Below are 12,215 nucleotides of genomic sequence, written 5' to 3' on the forward strand. Positions count from 1 at the left end.
AGTTCAAGCGATTCTCCTGCCTTAGCCTCCAGAGTAGCTGGGATTACAAGCACCCGCCACCACACCCGGCTAAGTTTTTGTATTTTTAGTGGAGTTGGGGTTTCGCCATCTTGGTCAGGCTGGTCTCAAACTCCTGAGATCAGGGGATCCGCCCACCTCGGCCTTCCAAAGTGCTGGGATTACAGGTGTGAGCCACTGCGCCTGGCCAATCCTCATCTCTTCTGATGCTAGAGATTGCAGGATCCTGACCCTCGTAGATATTGCCGACTGGGGAAAAGAGAGGGACAGGCTGGTACAGGAGGAAGAGAATGTGGTAGTTGCAGTAGGGGAGAGGCATGGTGCACTGGGGACTTTCTTGGGGGATGGACACTAGGTGGGAGATAGAGAACAGGCTAATCTCCCAGCTGTGGGTGCTGTTCTCTCAATTCCTCTTTTTCTAGCCCTTTGTTCCTCAAAATCTCTCTTCTACACACACACCCTTCTGTGCAAGTATACCTCGTCACGTCCACCAGCTCCTGATCAGCCTCCTACAGGAAGCCCTCCTGGACCAAAGCAGCTGCAGAGCTCCCCTTCCCTGTGGACACTCAGCACTTACTGCAGGGCTCCACTCCTGGAGCGGCTATCCCACTGCCAGGTCATGCTGTTGCTTCTGGACAGCAGGTTTGGGAGTGGAGGAGGGGCGTCCATTATGCCTGGAGACTCCAGGCCTCACTCTCGCTCCACCCCTTCATACCACTTCCCATTAAAAAGCGGCTGTGAACTATGGCCCATGCCTGTAATCCCAGCACTTTGGGAAGCCAAGGCGGGCGGATCATCTGAGGTCAGGAGTTCAAGACCAGCCTGGCCAACATGGTGAAATCCCATCTCTGCTAAAAATACAAAAAATTAGCTGGGCGTGGTGGCAGCCACCTGTAATCCCTGCTACTTAGGAGGCTGAGGCAGGAGAATCGCTTGAACCCGGGAGGCGAAGTTTGCAGTGAACTGAGATCGCACCATTGCACTCCAGCCTGGGCAACAAGAGTGAAACTCCGTCTCAAAAAAAAAAACCACCTGCAGGCTGGGCATGGTGGCTCACACCTATAATCCCAGTGCTTTGGGAGGCCAACCCTGGAGGATCTCTTGAGTCCAGGAGTTCAAGACCAGCCTGGGCAACATAGCAAGATCTCCATATCCACAAAACATAAAAATAATTAGCTGGGCATGGTGGCACTCACCTGGATTCCTAGCTATTCGAGAGGCTGAGGTGAGAGGATTGCCTGAGCCTAGGAGGTTGAACCTGCAGTGATGAGCTATGATCATGCCACTGCATTCCAGCCTAGGCAACAGAGCAAGACCGTGTCTCAGGGGAAAAAAAAAGAAGAAGAGGAAGAGGAAGAAGAAAGAAAGAGGAGGAAGAGGAGGAAGAGGAAAAGAGACACCTGCATTGTACTCTCTGGGCACCCACACACTCAGGTGACACACTCAGACACACACTGCAGGCCTGAACACCACACTGGTTTTTATTTTAACAGATTTATTGAAATACCATTTCCATACCATACAACTCACCAATTCAAATGGTAATCCGTTTGAAAAGTGGGCCCATCAGGTGGTGTGGCTGGGCTTAGGCTGGGGGCTGAGGCACAGAGTGACCCCCCACTGCACTGCCAGTTGTGCCTGGATTGGGTACTGCATGCTCTACTCCTGCTGGCTTTGAGGCTGGTGAAAGTCACATCGCCTCTCTTAGCCTCAGTTTCCTCCTTTATCAAATGAGGGAAATGATGTCTGCACGACTCACTTCCAGGGTTATGGTGAGAATAGAGGAGATGGTTAAGTGTGCCATAAAGCAGAAAACAAGTTGGCCTGGTGTGCGCAGTGGCTGGCGCCTGTAATTCCAGCACTTTGGGAGGCCCAGGCGGGTGGATCACTTGAGGTCAGGAGTTCGAGATGAGCCTGACAAATATGGTGAAACCCCATCTCTACTAAAAACACAAAAATTAGCTCGGCGTGGTGGCGTGCTCCTGTAGTCCCAGCTACTTGGGAGTCTGAGACAGGAGAATTGCTTGAACCCAGGAAGCAGAAGTTGCAGTGAGCAGAGATCATGCCACTGCATTCCAGCCTGGGGGACAGAGCGAGACTCCATCTCAAAAAAAAAATGTACAAGTCAATGATTTTTAGTATATTCACAGAGTTATACAACCATCATTACCACAATCAATTATAAAACATTTTCACCACCTCCAAAGAGAAACTCTGTCCCTATTTTCTCCCAACATCCTCACCCCAGCCCCTGACAACCACTGCTATACTCTTTGTCTCGGTAGATTTCCCTATTCGGATTTTTTTTTTTTTTTTTTTTTTTGACAGAGTCCATCTTCATTGCCAGGCCGGAGTGCAGTGGCGCGATGTCAGCTCACTGCAACCTCCACCTCCTGGGTTCAAGTGGTTCTCCTGCCTCAGCCTCCCGAGTAGCTGGGACTACAGGCAAATGCCACCATGCCCGGCTAATTTTTTTATTTTTAGTAGAGACAGGGTTTCACCACGTTGGCCACGATGCTTTCAATCTCTTGACCTCGTGATCTGCCCACTTCAGCCTCCCAAAGTGCTGGGATTACAGGCATGAGCCACCGCGCCTGGCTGAATATTTTTTAATAAATGGAATCAGGGCCAGGGGTGGTGGCTCATGCCTGTAATCCCAGCAGTTTCAGAGACTGAGGTGGGTGGATTACCTGAGGTCAGGAGTTCGAGACCAGCCTGGCCAATATGGTGAAACCCCATCTCTACTAAAAATACAGAAATTAGCCGGGCATGGTGGCACATGCCTGTAATCCCAGCTACTCGGGAGGCTGAGGCAGGGATAACTGCTTGAGTCCAGGAGGAGGAGGTTGCAGTGAGCCGAGATCATGCCATTGCACTCTAGCCTGGCCGACAGAGTGAGACTCTGTCTCAAAAAATAAAAAAATAAAAATAAATAAATAAATAAATGCAATCATACAATAAATGGTCCTGCCTCTTTCACTTACTGTAATGTTTTCAAGGTTCATTCATGTTGCAACATGTATCAGTAGTTTATTCCTTTTTAATGACTGCATAATATTCCGTTGTGTGGCTAGACCATATGTTATTTACCCATTCATCAGTTGATGAACATTTAGGATGTTTCCATTTTTTGGCTATTATGCATAATGTTGCTACAAACATTCAGGTACAAGTTTTTTTTGTCTGGCCTGCTCATATGCTTTTGTGTCTCTTGGGTACTTGAGTATTCCTGGAGGGAAATTGCTGAGTCTTATGGTAACATGAGTCAGCAATGTAATCTTTCGAGGGATCACCAGATTGTTTTCTACAGCAGTTGCCCCACTTACATTGCCACCAGCAATGTATCAGGGTGTCAATTTCTCCACATCCTCACCAACATTTGTTATTTGATTACTGCCTCCCTAGTGGGTGCAAAGTGGTATCTCTTTGTGGCTTTGATTTGCATTTCCCTAATGACCAATGATGTTGAGCATCTTTTCATGTATTTACTGGACTTTTTTTTTCTTTTTTTTTTGACACAGTGTCGCTGTCTTGCCCAGATTGGAGTGCGGTAACACAATGATAGCTCACTGCAGCCTCAAAACTCCTGGGCTCAAGCAATTCTCCCACCTCAGCCTCCCAAGCAGCTGGGACTACAGGTGTGCACCACCATCCCTGGCTAATTTTTTTTTTTTTTTTTTTAAGTAGAGACAAGGTCTCGCTATGTTGCCCAAGCTAGTCTTAAACTCCTGGCCTCAAGCGATCCTCCTCCCTCGGCCTCACAAAGTGCCGAGATCACAGCCGTGAGATACCGCCCCCGGTCACACTTATTGGCCATTTTTATATCTTCTGTCTCTATTCTTTTTTTTTTTTTTTTTTTTTGAGACGGAGTCTCGCTCTAGCCGGGGCTGGAGTGCAGTGGCCGGATCTCCGCTCACTGCAAGCTCCGCCTCCCGGGTTTACGCCATTCTCCTGCCTCAGCCTCCGGAGTAGCTGGGACTACAGGCGCCCGCCACCTCGACCGGCTAGTTTTTTGTATTTTTTAGTAGAGACGGGGTTTCACCGTGTTAGCCAGGATGGTCTCGATCTCCTGACCTCGTGATCCGCCCGTCTCGGCCTCCCAAAGTGCTGGGATTACAGGCTTGAGCCACCGCGCCCGGCCCTTCTGTCTCTATTCTAAATGTCCGCTCAGTTTCTTTGGCCATTTTTTAATTGGTTTATTTGTCTTTTTGTTATTGAGTTGTAGGAATCATGGTAGATATTGAGCAAAAAGCTGATTGGAGCTGTGTTTGCCCAGAGGCAAAGTCTTATTTGCAAAGTCCCTGAAGTTTGGCCCCGGGCACAAAGCTCTGTCCTGCTGGCCGCATCTCAGTGCAGCCCTGCCCAGCAGGTCCACCTCCCCTAGGCTCAGGGACGAGCCCCAAACCTAAGCAACTCAGGACAACTCTCCTCTCACAGATGGGGAAACTGAGGCTCAAGGTGGTAAAAGGACTGGCTTAAGCTCTCGTGACCCATGAGAGCAAAGCCAGGCTCAAGTTCAGATCTATCCTTTCTCTGCACAATTTCTCTGCACGTATACATGCACTGCCTGGATGTTTTCTGCTTTTATAGCACACTTAACATCGCCTCTATTCTCACCATAACCCTGGAAGTGAGTCACGCAGACACCATTTCCCTCATTTTATAGAGGAGGAAACTGAGGCTAAGAGAGGCGACATGACGTTCACCAGCCTCAAGGCCAGCAGGAGTAGGGGTCATGGTACCCAATCCAGGCACAACTGGCAGTGCAGTGGGGACCACTCTGGGCCTCAGCCCCAGGTCTAAGCCCAGTCACATCACCTGGAGGGTCCACTTTTCTTCTGGCCCAGAGCTACCCCCACTCACCAGGAAACCGTAGCAGCCAGTAGTCCAGTGGAAGACCTGGGCTATATGAACTTCCTCTAGAACAGCTCCACCCAGTACCAGCTGGGCCCTCTGGACTGGCACTCCCAGATCTGCCCAGGCCCTGCCCAACAGGCCCAGCCCAAGACCTTTGCTCCTGAAAGAAGTAGGACCCTGGTTTCCATGAGCCCCTGATACTGTTTCTTGTTTCTTACTCTTCTTCTTCTTTTTTTTTTTTTTTAGATGGAGCCTCGCCCTGTCACCCAGGCTGGAGTGCAGTGGTGCGATCTCGGCTCACTGCAAGCTCCGCCTCCTGGGTTCACGCCATTCTCCTGCCTCAGCCTCCCAAGTAGCTGGGACTACAGGCACCCGCCACCATGCCCGGCTAATTTTTTTTTTTTTTTTTTTGTATTTTTAGTAGAGATGGGGTTTCATCGTGTTAGGTAGGATGGTCTCGAACTCCTGACCTTGTGATCCACCCTCCTTGGCCTCCCAAAGTGCTGGGATTACGGGCGTGAGCCACCGCACCTGGCCAATTTTTGTATTTTTCGTAGAGACGGAGTTTCACCATGTTGGCCAGGCTGGTCTTGAACTCCTGACCTCAAGTGATCCACCCACCTCGGCCTCCCAAAGTGCTGGGATTACAGATCCACCACACCCAGCCATGTTTCTTGCTCTTCTGTCACTCCAAGGCTTGGGCATTTACGGAAGAGGGCACAGGCTGCACGCCTGTGATTTGAGATATGGAGGCAACCCCGAAAAACCCCAAGGCCCAGCTCAATGGGTCTCTCTTCTCTCTGGAAGAGCCCTTGACTCCTACAAGATGACCAAGCCCCCTTGACTCAGCACAGTAGTATCCCTTTATCAGTCATTTATGCCAGTAGGAAAGCCTGGGTAGGTAAGGTTGTAGGAACATGAGAAAGTCTTCCCTTCATTCAAGTCACTAAATCGACTTTCTCCTGAGTACCCAACACCATTCTAGGCAATGGGAATGCAGCAGTGAATAAAACCAGCAAAATTCTTGCCTTTTCTGGGACACTACAGATGTCCCAATGGAGTTGACATACTGGAACAGAAAGAAAGAAACAATTTAAAAATAGGCTGGGCGCAGTGGTTCACACCTGTAATCCCAGCACTTTGGGAGGCCAAGGCAGGCAGATCATGAGGTCAGGAGTTCGAGACCACCTGGCCAATATGGTGAAACCTCGTCTCTACCAAAAATACAAAAATTAGCTGGGTGTGGTGGCACGTACCCATAGTCCCAGCTACTCAGGAGGCTGAGGCAGAAGAATTGCTTGAACCTGGGAGGTGGAGTTTGCAGTGAGCTGAGATTGCACCACTGCACTCCAGCCTGGTTGACAGAATGAGATTCCATCTTAAAAAAAAAAGAAAAGAAAAAAAGACTGAGTGTGGTGGCTCACACCTGTAATCCTAGCACTTTGGGATGCCAAGGTGGGGGGATCGCTTGAGACCAGGAGTTCAAGACCCACCTGGGCAATACAGTGAGACCCCATCTCTACAAAGAAATGAAACAATTAGGTGGGCTTGGTGGTGTGTGCCTGTACTCCCAGCTACTTGGGAGGCTAAAGCTGTAGTATTGCTTAAGTCCAAGAATTCAAGACTGCAGTGAGCTATGATAGAACCACTGCACCCCAGCCTGGGTGACACAGCAAGACACTATCTCTAAAATAAATATATGAATAAGTCATTGAACGTTCCCAACACAAAGAAATAAAAGTTTGAGATGATGAATATGCCAATTACTCTGATCTGATTACTATACATTCTATGTATTAAAACATCACTGTGTGTGCCACATGTATGTACAATCATTGCCAATTTAAAATTTTTTTAAGTACAATGAAACATAAATAAGAAAAATAGTGCCGGGCGCGGTGGCTCAAGCCTGTAATCCCAGCACTTTGGGAGGCCGAGACGGGCGGATCACGAGGTCAGGAGATCGTGTTAACCATCCTGGCTAACACGGTGAAACCCCGTCTCTACTAAAAATACAAAAAACTAGCCGGGCGAGGTGGCGGGCGCCTGTAGTCCCAGCTACTCCGGAGGCTGAGGCAGGAGAATGGCGTAAACCCGGGAGGCGGAGCTTGCAGTGAGCTGAGATCCGCCACTGCACTCCAGCCTGGGAGACAGAGCAAGACTCCGTCTCAAAAAAAAAAAAAAAAGAAAAGAAAATACAAAAAATTAGCCGGGCGAGGTGGCGGTCGCCTGTAGTCGCAGCTACTCGGGAGGCTGCGGCAGGAGAATGGCGTAAACCCGGGAGGCGGAGCTTGCAGTGAGCTGAGATCCAGCCACAGCACTCCAGCCTGGGCGGCAGAGCGAGACTCTGTCTCAAAAAAAAAAAAAAAAAAAAAGAAAAATATAGAATATTGTCTGATGGTGTAAAATGTTAAGCAGAATATAAAGTATTAAAGGGGGACAGGCCATTGTGGGATAAGAAATTGCAATTTTATTTTATTTTATTTTATTTTATTTTATTTTCAAGACAGAGTCTGGCTTTTTCGCCCAGGCTGAAGTGCAGGGTGTGATCTCAGCTCACCGCAACCTCCACCTCCTGGGTTCAAGCGATTCTCTTGCCTCAGCCTCCCAAGTAGCTGGGATTACAAGTGTATACCACCACACCTGGCTAATTTTTGTATTTTTAGTAGAGACAGGGTTTCGCCATGTCGGCCAGGCTGGTCTCAAACTCCTGACCTCAAGTGATCCACCCGTCTCAGCCTCCCAAAGTGCTGGGATTACAGGCTTGAGCCACCATGCCCCAATTTTAAATAGGGTGGTCAGGGAAAGACTCACTGAGAGCAAAACCTGAAGGCAGTTAGGAGTAAGCCATGTGGATGTCTGCAGGCATGTTCCATGTACAGGGGGCAGCAAGTGCAGGAACCCTGAGGCAGGGGCATGTGGTATGCAAGGGCTGCCCTGAGGGGAAGAGAGGGGATGGGGTTAGGAACAGCCCAGGCTGAACCTCCAAGGCCAAGTCTGAAGGGCTCTGAGCTTGGTGAAGAAGGGGGAACGATTGTCCAGGTGTGTGAGCCAGGGCTTTGAGGGTAGTGTTTCTGACTTCCCAACTTTTTTCTTTTCTTTAAAGACAGGGTCTGCTCTGATGCCCAGGTTGGAGTGCAGTGGTGCGATCATAGCTCACTGCAGCCTTGAACTCCTGGGCTCAAGTAATCCTCCTGCCTGAGCCTCCGGAGTAGTAGCTGGGACTACAGGCACAGGTCACCACACCTGGCTAGTTTTTAATTAAAATTTTTTGTAGAGACGGAGTGAGCCACCACCGTACTCTGTCCGGTCTGACTTCCCACTTTTGCCGAGATCGAATCTTTCACCACCATTTCATTAAGGTGTACCTCAGCCCCGACTAGGGCTCAAAGGGAGGGAGGACAGGGCTCGGAAAGGGGAGAGGACTCAATGGGAGGAGGGGGGACTCCTGGGAGGGGAGGGCAGCTTAGCTAAAGGCATGCAGGCTCACGGCCAGCGATGGGAACTGGAGGGAGAGCTGGAGAGGAATTTGAGCTTAGTTAGGCTTAAAGGCACCTTTTCGGTACCTTTGCAGGCAGTCCCTGGCTTCTGGGCCCAGCACCTCCTGGGCTGGACAACCCCACCGCCCGGACTCAGGCCGAGCCTGTGCGACGTTTGTGCCGGAGGGGCCGAGCAGCAGGTGCGCGGCTCCTGCAAACAGCCGCGGCCACGCCCACCCTGGCCCTCCCCGCCCCGCTGTTCCGGGGTAATTGGCAGCGCCCCCATCCCCACGCGGCCAGTGCCAAAAGCGCCCAAAGTGGTGAGGAGGGAGAAGCCCTGTCAAATTCTTTGGGATTTGCACCCCAAGCCCCTGACGCATCTCATCCTCGTTTTTGCCCTGGAGAATTCATTCCCGAGCAGAGAGGGACAAGGACCGAGGGGCGGGGGCTGGGGCAGGTCCCGCCCTTCCTTGGCAACTCCCCTACCTCGGCGTTGTGGCCTGCGCGGGGCCAAGTCCTTCCTCCCAGGACGCTCGGTGAAGGTGGGAGGCGGGGGCCACGTCACTGTCCGCAGGCCCTGGAGAGCGCTGCTCCGCCCCTCCCGCCCCCAACGGAGCGCTGGGCACTTAGTTAAGGCGCACCGGCCCCAGCCCAGGGCCAGCCGAGTCGCCGCCGCCCGCCCACAAAGCCATAGGCAGGTGCAGGCGCAGCCGCGGCGCGAGTGTGTGGAGCCGAGCCGTTAGCGCGCGCCGTCGGTGAGTCCGTCCGTCCGTCCGTCTGTCAGTCAGGGCGCCGCAGCTCCCACCAGGCCCAGCGGCCCCGGCCCCTCGTCTCCCCGCACCCGGAGCCACCCGGTGGAGCGGGCTTTGCCGCGGCAGCCATGTCCATGGGCCTGGAGATCACGGGCACCGCGCTGGCCGTGCTGGGCTGGCTGGGCACCATCGTGTGCTGCGCGCTGCCCATGTGGCGCGTGACGGCCTTCATCGGCAGCAACATCATCACGTCGCAGACCATCTGGGAGGGCCTGTGGATGAACTGCGTGGTGCAGAGCACCGGCCAGATGCAGTGCAAGGTGTACGACTCGCTGCTGGCGCTGCCGCAGGACCTGCAGGCGGCCCGCGCCCTCATCGTGGTGGCCATCCTGCTGGCCGCCTTCGGGCTGCTAGTGGCGCTGGTGGGCGCCCAGTGCACCAACTGCGTGCAGGACGACACGGCCAAGGCCAAGATCACCATCGTGGCGGGCGTGCTGTTCCTTCTGGCCGCCCTGCTCACCCTCGTGCCGGTGTCCTGGTCCGCCAACACCATTATCCGGGAATTCTACAACCCGGTGGTGCCTGAGGCGCAGAAGCGCGAGATGGGCACGAGCCTCTACATGGGATGGGCGGCCGCGGCGCTGCAGCTGCTGGGGGGCGCGCTGCTCTGTTGCTCGTGCCCTCCACGCGAGAAGAAGTACATGCCCACAAAGGTCGTCTACTCCGCGCCGCGCTCCACCGGCCCGGGAGCCAGCATGGGCACAGCCTACGACCGCAAGGACTATGTCAAAGGGACAGACGCAGGGAGACTCCCCACCTTTACCACCGCGAGCTGGAGCGCGCACCAGGCCATCCAGCATGCAGCCTTGCCTTGGAGGCCAGCCCACTCCCAGATGCCAGGAAGCTCCCGCGCTGGACTGGGAGGGGGCTGCTCGAGGACCCCTCCCCAGCAGCCACCGCTTTTCAGGCCAGGGAGTCGACTTCAGGGCCCAGGGACCAACCTGCATGGACTGTGAAACCTCACCATTCTGGAGCCTGGGTGCCCGCCAATACTTGACCGCCCCGTCGAGCCCCATCGGGCCGCTGCCCCCATGCTCGCGCTGGGCAGGGACCGGCAGCCATGAAAGGGGGCACTTGATATTTTTCAATAAAAGCCTTTCGTTTTGCACTCGCTGGAGCCTCCTTGTTCCGAGCGCCTCCACCTCCCTGCAGAGCGCCCCCTCGGGGCGGCCTTGGCTGGATCTCGCTCTCCGGGATGGAGCTTAGAGGAAAGGTGGGGTTGTAAGCTGAGCTCGGTGATCACGGAGTGGTCACTCGCCCACTCCCTGAGGATTCGGAAGACAGCCTGTGCGGCCAGAGCCAAGGTTCAATCTAGGAAGCAGGCATGAGTACTTCCCGCCCCTGGGTCTGTGCTGGGAGCCGACAATACCCCACACATTCGTGGCTCGGGATGGGAGGGGGAAGGTGGCAGAGATGTGCCCCTGGGTCTGTGCTGGGACCCGACAATACCCCACACATTCGCAATCTCCCGTGCGCCTTGTGAAAGAGCGCATTCCGTACTGCCATTTCCTAATGGAAAAAAGAAAACAAAAAGACCTATTGTTTGGATAAAACACGCTACCAAAAGTAAAACCGGGCCAAATCTTCTCACCTAGGGGAGAGATGAGAAAGGGGCCCTATCTCCTTCCTGAGAACCTCAAGGGAGGGAAAGAGGGAGGACTTAAAAGGGGCATCTCAGAGGGGCTTGAGGCCGGGGCTCGCTGACTCACTCCCAGAGGAAGAGGTGGGAGGCTCCCTTGAGCCCAGGAGTTCGAGACCAACCTGGGCTACATAGCAAGACCCCATCTCTAAACCAAAAAAAAAAAAAAAAAAAAAAAAAAAAAAATATATATATATAATATATATATATATACACACACACACACACACACACACACACTAATAGCTGGGTATGATGGCATACACCTGTAGTCCCAGCTATTCAGGAGGCTGAAGCAGGAGGACGGCTTAAGCCCAGGAGGTCGAGGCTACCTGAGCTGATTGTGCCACTGCACTCCAGCTGGGGCCAACAGAGTGAGACCCTGTCTCAAAAACACAACGACAACACACACACACACACACCCCAGAGGTGTGGTTGAGGTAAACAGTGTGGAGAGGCACTGGTGCCTTGGAGAAAACATAGGAGATTCAGGCAGGCAAAGGGGCCTGAGCCCAGGCAGGGCGACTTGGTGGGGGCGAGATTCAAATGACTAGATGGAACACAACCGGAGACAGTAAGTGTCAATGAAGCCCAGGAGTCCAGCAGAGGCCAAGTCGTGGAGAGTCCCGTATGTGGGATTACGAACTTTGAAACTTACTCTGGGTGTAAGGAGTCATGAAAGGGGAAGTACCTGGTCAGATACTTTTAACCTCTCCAGCAGCCCCTGTGGAACTGGGACTCAAGGAGAAAGATAAAGGAGGGGAACCACCTAACAGGATATGCTGCCATCTTGGAGTGAAATGATGGTGGTCAGAAATTAGGCAGGGGCAGGGAGTGGGGACAGAACCTGAAGGGGGTTGTTAAAGTGGGCAGGACCCGGGAGCCATTTGGTTGTGCAGGGTGAGAGAGGCGAGAATCTAGCAAAGAAGACTGGAATCTGGGAGTTTCCACCTTAGGTCACTGATTGGATAGTGTTACATTTAGCGAAATAGGAGACCAAGTTTCTCAGGGAAGATGATGGGTTCCATTTTGAGTGTATAGAGTTTGGTGAGGCCGGGACGTGGTGGCTCAGGCCTGTAATCTCAGCACTTTGGGAGGCCAAGGCTGGAGGGTAACTTGAGCCTAGGAGTCTGAGACCAGCCTGGGTAGCATAGTGAGACTCCATTTCTACAAAAAATTTAAAAATTAGCTAGGTGTGGTGGTGCATGCCTGTAATCTCAGCTACATGGGAGGTTGAGGTGGGAGGTTTACTTGAGCCCAGGAGATTCAGGCTGCAGCGAGTCGAGACTGCACCACTGCAATCCAGCCTGGGCGACAGAGTGAGGTCTTGTCTCAAAAAATAAATAAATAAATAAAAATAAAATAAATGTAGAGCTTGGCAAGCCTGGAGAACGTCCTGGCAGAGACATC

General features: G+C 52.6%; 1 protein-coding gene across 1 annotated transcript; it reads left to right on the top strand.

The window, feature by feature from the left end:
- Positions 1–8,874: 8,874 nt before the first annotated feature.
- On the top strand, positions 8,875–10,274 carry LOC104681237 (claudin-3). The gene has a single exon (XM_010387466.2). The coding sequence runs from the start codon at positions 9,235–9,237 to the stop codon at positions 10,120–10,122; it is 888 nt and encodes a 295-aa protein (XP_010385768.2). The 5' UTR covers positions 8,875–9,234; the 3' UTR covers positions 10,123–10,274.
- Positions 10,275–12,215: the final 1,941 nt, after the last annotated feature.

Source organism: Rhinopithecus roxellana, chromosome 6 (assembly GCF_007565055.1).
Source record: "Rhinopithecus roxellana isolate Shanxi Qingling chromosome 6, ASM756505v1, whole genome shotgun sequence".
Classification (NCBI taxonomy): Eukaryota; Metazoa; Chordata; class Mammalia; order Primates; family Cercopithecidae; genus Rhinopithecus; species Rhinopithecus roxellana.

Bases quoted from the DNA above. Each gene is read 5' to 3' on its own strand.
- LOC104681237 (XM_010387466.2), top strand. From the start codon at position 9,235: ATGTCCATGGGCCTGGAGATCACGGGCACCGCGCTGGCCGTGCTGGGC.